Source organism: Nerophis ophidion, linkage group LG18 (genome assembly GCF_033978795.1).
Source record: "Nerophis ophidion isolate RoL-2023_Sa linkage group LG18, RoL_Noph_v1.0, whole genome shotgun sequence".
NCBI lineage: Eukaryota > Metazoa > Chordata > Actinopteri > Syngnathiformes > Syngnathidae > Nerophis > Nerophis ophidion.
Window position 1 is genome coordinate 23,119,780 of NC_084628.1, and position 8,124 is coordinate 23,127,903.

The 8,124-nt window shown below is 44.0% G+C and overlaps 1 protein-coding gene across 1 annotated transcript; it reads left to right on the forward strand.

The window, feature by feature from the left end:
* Positions 1-760: 760 nt before the first annotated feature.
* Positions 761-1,560, forward strand: LOC133537428 (P2Y purinoceptor 14-like; the record flags this gene model as incomplete). The annotated part of the gene is made up of 2 exons (XM_061878435.1): positions 761-834; positions 897-1,560. Coding segments are annotated over 2 exons (738 nt in total), but the record flags the coding sequence as incomplete, so codon positions are not given.
* Between the last annotated feature and the right edge of the window lie 6,564 nt (positions 1,561-8,124).

An 8,124-nucleotide genomic window follows, 5' to 3' on the forward strand; every position in this document is an offset into this window, starting at 1 on the left:
ATAGTCAGCATTGTCACTGGCGTCCCACTGGATGTGAATTCTCCCTGCCCACTGGGTGTGAGTTTTCCTTGCCCTTTTGTGGGTTCTTCCGAGGATGTTGTAGTCGTAATGATTTGTGCAGTCCTTTGAGACATTTGTGATTTGGGGCTATATAAATAAACATTGATTGATTGATTGATGTATGTGTTGGCCCTGCGATTAGGTGGCAACTTGTCTAGGGTGTACCCCGCCTTCCGCCCGATTGTAACTGAGATAGGCGCCAGCGCCCCTCGTGACCCCAAAAGGGAATAAGCGGTAGAAAATGGATGGATGGATGGATGTATTCCGTTTATATTTACATCTAACACAATTTCCGAACTCATATGGAAACGGGGTTTGTATATCCATCCATCCATTTTCTACCGCTTATTCCCTTTGGGGTCGCGGGGGCGCTGGTGCCTATCTCAGCTACAATCGAGCGGAAGGCGGAGTACACCCTGGACAAGTCGGAACCTCATCGCAGGGCCAACACAGATAGACAGACAACATTCACACTCACATTCACACACTAGGGCCATTTTTGTGTGTGTTGCCAATCAACCTATCCCCAGGTGCATGTCTTTGGAAGTAGGAGGAAGCCGGAGTACCCGGAGGGAACCCACGCATTCACGGGGAGGACATTCAAACTCCACACAGAAAGATCCCAAGCCCGGAATTGAACCCTGACTACTCAGGACCTTTGTATTGTGAGGCAGACGCACTAACCCCGCTGCCACCGTGAAACTTCGGCGTGACGGCGATCTACCTCAACATGTACGCCAGCATCCTCCTCATGGGCTACATCGCTGCCAATAGGTAGGCCCTCGGTTCTCCGTCTTGAAAGTGAGCGCTGATGCTGATCAGGCTCCTCCCACCAGGTACTTTAAGATGGTCCAGCCTTCAGGAAGTCACCAACTGCAGTCGGTGTGGGCGGCTTGTGTCACTTCCACGATGACTTGGCTGGTCCTCCTCCCCTTTGCAGGCACTTACATCATCCTGTCGCTAACTACTCAGCAGGCTCCGCCTCCTTGCGGCGGCACGACGTGTTGCGACGAACTTCACAGTGAGCCGCTCAGGCTTCTCTACAAGGGCGTCCACGCCTTCTCCGCTGCCATTTCCCTGCTGGTCCTCCTCGCCCTGCTCTTCTTCTACTACAGTGCCACACACAGGCTGGCAGCGGCACAGCAGCGACGAGCGGCGTCCTGCGGCCACAAGAAGCTCGCCAAGTCCCGCAGGAACATTGTGGTGCTGGTCGTCGTCTTCTGCGTCTGCTTCCTTCCCTACCACCTGGTCCGACTCCCCTACGCATTCATTCCTCGATCCTGCTCCAATCCCGCCATCTTGTACTTGAAGGAAGTTACCGTTTCCATGTCCGCCCTCAACGTCTGCCTGGACCCGCTCATCTACTTTTTGCTCTGCAAGGCCTTCCGCGGCCAGCTGAGACAAAGACAAAAACACAGCGAAGCCGACACTTTTAGGAAGGCGGCCACTTATCCTTCCGGTACTTTCCAGACGGGGGTGTCAAAGCCGCAAGGCCCGTGAGCAGGTTAAACATCACCCGCGACCTGAGTTTGCAAAGATAAAAAATGAGCTGCAATTTTTTTAAATGGAAGAAACCGCTGTTCTAAATGTGTCCACTAGATGTCGCAATAGCAATTCAGGTGGAACCCACGTCAGACATTTAGGATGACTGTCAGCTGACTTTAAGCAAACTTTTGAATTGGTTGCCGTTACTGCAATCAGCCGGTCCTGTTGTGGCCAGCAGCAGATGGCGGCAGACTGATGCAGTATTGACGCACAATACCTTCTTTCATAGTAAATGATCCGCTCAACGAAACAGCAAGATGCAAAGACTTAGAGGCCTAGACTTTTGACAAGAACAAGAAAGTTTGATCATATTACGCCTGTACTGGCTCACCTGCACTGGCTTCCTGTGCACTTAAGATGTGACTTAAAGGTTTTACTACTTACGTATAAAATACTACACGGTCTAGCTCCAGCCTATCTTGCCGATTGTATTGTACCGTATGTCCCGGCAAGAAATCTGCGTTCAAAAGACTCCGGCTTATTAGTGATTCCTAGAGCTCAAAAAAAGTCTGCGGGCTATAGAGCGTTTTCCGTTCGGGCTCCAGTACTCTGGAATGCCCTCCCGGTAACAGTTCGAGATGCTACCTCAGTAGAAGCATTTAAGTCTCACCTTAAAACTCATCTGTATAGTCTAGCCTTTAAATATACCTCCTTTTTAGACCAGTTGATCTGCCGCTTCTTTTCTTTCTCCTATGTCCCCCCCTCTCTTGTGGAGGGGGTCCGGTCCGATGACCATGGATGAAGTACTGGCTGTCCAGAGTCGAGACTGAAATGAGACTTTCTTATTTAAACGGGGATAGCAGTTCCATTCTATGTGACATACTTGATCATTTTGCGATATTGCCATATTTTTGCTGAAAGGATTTAGTAGAGAACATCCACGATAAAGTTTGCAACTTTTGGTCGCTAATAAAAAACCCTTGCCTGTACCGGAAGTAGAAGCTCATGTGCGCGTGACGTCACCGGTGTGAGGGCTCCTCAAATCCGCACATTGATTACAATCATGGACACCAGCAGAACGAGCGATTCTGACCGAGAAAGCGACAATTTCTCCATTAATTGGAGCGAGGATGAAAGATTCGTGGATGAGGAAAGTGAGAGTGAAGGACTAGAAGAAAAAAAAAAAGACGTGGGCAGTGGGAGCGATTCAGATGTTATTAGACACATTTACTAGGATAATTCCTTAAAATCCCTTATCTGATTATTGGGTTACTAGTGTTTTAGTGAGATTATAAAATCATACTTGAAAGTCGGAGGGGTGTGGTGACCGCCAGTGTCTCTGTGTCCATGGAGGAGCCAAGAAAGTCGCAGATGCCTCTTTGACAGCTGCTGCAGGAAGGGTGACACAACCTCCGCTCATGTTTACGGTAAGAGCCAACTTATTACCACAATAACCTGCCGGTTGACATGTGGTAGAGAAACATGTTCGCTTGACCGCTCTGTTCCATATTAAAGCTTCACAACAAACAAAGAAACACCGGCTGTGTTTGTGTTGCTACAGCCGGCCAAAATACGCCGCTTTCCACCAAATGCATTCTTCTTTGGAGTATCCATTAATAATTGAACAAATTGCAAAAGATTCAGCAACACAGATGTCCAGAATACTGTGTAAGTATGCGATTAAATCGGACGACTTTTAGCCGTGAGTGGTCCTGGGATAAAATGTTCGCTACAACCAATAACGTCACAAGCACGCGTCAACATAAGCGTCATCATTCCGCGACGTTTTCAACAGGACACTTCGCGGGAAATTTAAAATTGCAATTTAGTAAACTAAACCGGCTGTATTGGCATGTGTTGCATTGTTAAAATTTCATCATTGATATACAAACTATCAGACTTCATGTACGGTAGTAGTGGGTTTCAGTAGGCCTTTAAGTCAACATGACCATCATCTTTGTAGTCAGAGATGCGCACCATGAACTTCATTGTAGAAATGTGTGTTTCTACATTTGTTGTTTATTCTATTTTATTTAATGCTTAAATCTACCATGTTTACATTGGTCAGTTTGTAGTTATTTTACCTTGATGTCGGCTATTGTGTCGTTTTGATAATTGTTTTGTTTACTTTATAATTGTCAAATTTGAATGATGATAAATGAATGTGTTGTGGCAGCTCTGGATGTCGATTGCTTTTATAAACATGTCTTTACCTGATTTATGACACCGAAAACTTCCAAATTTTGCGAATAAATAGATATGATCAAAATAGTATCAATTTAATGGACATTCCCCAACCATTTTGAGAGTTAATAATGACGTAGCGTTAGGAACCGCAGATCGCTTCCCTACCCACAACAATGCTAATCAAGCAGACTTTGTGAGAGCCAACAACGATTACTTTCGGAAAAATGATCATCCAGAACTTTATGTCTTCGAGGCTGAACACAAAGATGATGAGTAATAAGTTTTAGAAGCCGAGTGATGGATGAAGTTTAATTGTGACGCTATAATATTAGCAGCATTGCTCGGTGCTAAAAATAAAAACTACCCACAACAAACCGGAATAAAACAAACACTTACTATAATATTTCCACTCTCGCTGGGATGCCGACCGATGAAACGCTCAAATTATCCCGTTTAGATGAAGATTCAATCGCAAACTATATTGAAAGTAGCCACCTGTCTGAGAACGGCCCGTGCTGTCCAATGAGGACTCAGTAGGAGGTGCGTCTTTCTCCTGCTGTGGAAAACAGCATAAAGGTAAAAAAAAGAAAAAAAGAAAATTGGTCGGGCAACAGGAACAAAAAAAGGGAAGAAGAAGATGGATGTACATCGCCAAAACCGACGTGCGGTGTTTGGAAAAATAATCGCTGCAACTCTCCCCTTTTTTTTACTGAAACCGTTTACGGCAGGTTTTTGTGCATACGCAAGTTTTGTACATGAGGAACCTGCTCTTTTTGTATAGGAGACTCCTGTTGCCATGGTGACGTCACACCAAACCTGAACGTCACATTTCTTCAGACGTGACGAGCGTCCGTCAAACAAGTTTTTTTGTTGTTTTTTTCGTCTGACCTTATTTCTTTTCCTGCATTTTGTCCTTTTTAGGCCAGCAGAAAGGCAGCAGACGGGACAATTTTGGAGCTAAGAGAGGAAAGAGAGGCCGGGTCGTTTAGTGTCGTGGGAACGGCTCTAAAATAACACACACACACACACACACACACACACACACACACACACACACACACACACACACACACACACACACACACACACACACATTGCTTTCACTTTGAGCTGACATCATCTTTTCTTCTCCTCTTACATCGTTTTTGTTCTTTTTTGGTACTGACTTTGCTTCTCAACGCTGCATGAAATATGACATCGTTCCCAGATAGATTGATTCAGATCAGTGGTTCTCAAACTTTTCTCCCAAGTGCAACCTCAGAAAACAGTAGGCTCTCCAAGTACCACCATAATGAGCAACATTAAAATACAGTAGCGTAGCAGGCCTACGTCTTTATTAAAAACAAGGCTGAGGTTTTATTTAACAAGTATTTCTAATATTTTGGCCGTGAGGAACACACACACATGCACGCACGCACGCACACACGCACGCACGAACGCACGAACGCACGAACGCACGCACGCACGCACGCACGCACGCACGCACGCACGCACGCACGCACGCACACACACACACTAGTGTGTGTGTGTGGCCAGTCATGTGACTCCTTTTATTAAACCACCACGAAGAAGATGGACAAACACTTATTCATCACTCTGAATGCACAGTCATGAGCCAGAAGTTTGATTCACAGAAGCTAAAGAAACATGTCAGTGATTGACGATTGATTGATTGACCGATTGATAACTATGCAAGAGTGTCTGTGTTTGATTGACAGCCGGTGGCACCTAGAGGGGGTGTGCTGGGTTCAATTCCCGGAAAACTTTTTAAAAGTCGGAGCAATCTCTCATGCTTTTGTCCACGGGGGTTGCAATACCTTGGCAGGGATCGAAACTGAAAGTTAACTTGATACGTGTGCCGAGCTCACACACATCCTCCTCCAGTCTCCCTTTACGCTGGTACTTCTTGACACCATCGATAATAAAATGTGTGTGTGAGAGTCCATAGATAACAAAACAGGGTATAACTCAGAATGAAGGCAAATTATCTGCTGAAAGGTGGAAAACATTCCTCTAACAGCATATATACAGTGGGGCAAAAAAGTATTTAGTCAGCCACCGATTGTGCAAGTTCTCCCACTTAAAATGATGACAGAGGTCTGTAATTTTCATCATAGGTACACTTCAACTGTGAGAGACAGAATGTGAAAAAAAATCCAGGAATTCACATTGTAGGAATTTTAAAGAATTTATTTGTAAATTATGGTGGAAAATAAGTATTTGGTCACCATTCAAAGCTCTCACTGATGGAAGGAGGTTTTGGCTCAAAATCTCATGATACATGGCCCCATTCATTCTTTCCTTAACACGGATCAATCATCCTGTCCCCTTAGCAGAAAAACAGCCCCAAAGCATGATGTTTCCACCCCCATGCTTCACAGTAGATGCGGTGTTCTTGGGATGCAACTCAGTATTCTTCTTCCTCCAAACACGACGAGTTGAGTTTATACCAAAATGGATACATGGATAATACAGCAGAGGATTGGGAGAATGTCATGTGGTCAGATGAAACCAAAATAGAACCATATATTAATATACTGTACGTATCAATATGATGGATACTATTAAGGAGCACTCCTTGAAGTTTTGTTATCAATCAGAAATATCAGAAATATCATGCAACTAAAATGGGCAGCACATGGATAAATGTAACGAGGGTGTTTTACATTTTCCCATCATGCATTGCAGGGGATTTAAATGGATGTAATTTTAAATTATGTGTTGTTATATAGGCTTCACGGTGGCAGAGGGGTTAGTGCGTCTGCCTCACAATACGAAGCTCCTGCAGTTCTGGGTTCAAATCCAGGCTCGGGATCTTTCTGTGTGGAGTTTGCATGTTCTCCCCGTAAATGCGTGGGTTCCCTCCGGGTACTCCGGCTTCCTCCCACTTCCAAAGACATGCACCTGGGGATAGGTTGATTGGCAACACTAAAATTGGCCCTAGTGTGTGAATGTGAGTGTGAATGTTGTCTGTCTATCTGTGTTGGCCCTGCGATGAGGTGGCGACTTGTCCAGGGTGTACCCCGCCTTCCGGCCGATTGTAGCTGAGATAGGCGCCAGCGCCCCCCGCGACCCCAAAAGGGAATAAGCGGTAGAAAATGGATGGATGGATGTGTTGTTATATACTTTTTATATAATATCCGCAAAGTTCCGTGAGCAGGCTGTGTCATGTTTGACCATGTGTGTTGACTTTTTGTGTTAAATTTATTTGCACCATAAAGGGGAAAGGCTTTTTGGATTGGGTCATATATGTAAATGCTGTGCTGTCCTCATTTCAAAGTGCATTTATTTCTCATAACATCCACAAGATGACAGTAAAGTTACAGCAATTATACTGTCAGATGTTAAAGTTAATTTCACCACTAGGTGTGGTGAAATTTGTCTTCTGCATTTGATCCATCCCATTGATCACCCCCTGGGAAGTGAGTGGAGCAGTGGGCAGCAGCGGTGCCATGCCCGGGAATCATTTATGGTGATTTAACCCCCAATTCCAACCCTTGATGCTGAGTGCCAAGCAGGGAGGCAACGAGTCCCATTTTTTGTAGTCTTTGGTATGACTCGGCCGGGGTTTGAATTCACAACCTACCGATCCCAGGGCAGACACTCTAACCACTAGACCAGTGGTTCTCAACCTTTTTTCAGTGATGTTCCCCCGGTGAACATTTTTTTAATTCAAGTAACCCCTAATCAGAGCAAGGCATTTTTTGTTGAAAAAAAAAAGAGATAAAGAGGTAAAATACAGCACTATGTCATCAGTTTCTGATTTATTAAACTGTATAACATTGCAAAATATTGCTCATGTGTAGTGGTCTTTCTTGAACTATTTGAAAAAAAAAATCTAAAAATAACAAAAGACTTGTTGAAAAATAAACAGATGATTAAAATATGAATAAAGATTTCCACACATAGAAGTTATTATCAATTTAAAGTGCCCTCTTTGGGGATTGTAATAAACACCCATCTGGATTCATGAACTTAATTCTAAACATTCCTTCACAAAAAAAGAAATCTTTAACATCAATATTTATGGAACATGTCCACAAAAAATCTAGCTGTCAACACTGAATATTTCATTGTTGCATTTCTTTTCACAGTTTATGAACTTACATTCATATTTTGTTGAAGTATTATTCGATAAATACATTTATAAAAGATTTTTGAATTGTTGATATTTTTTTAGAATATTTTTAAAAACATCTCACGTACCCCTTGGTGGACCTTCAAGGACCCCCAGGGGTACACGTACCCCCATTTAAGAACCACTGCACTAGGCCACTGAGTAGGGTATGTTAAAAATTAGGATGGATGCTGGCCAACTTAATTTCGTACTAGACTCTCGCAGGATGAAATAAACACGTTGGCGGGCCGCTTTTGGACACCATTGCATTATGG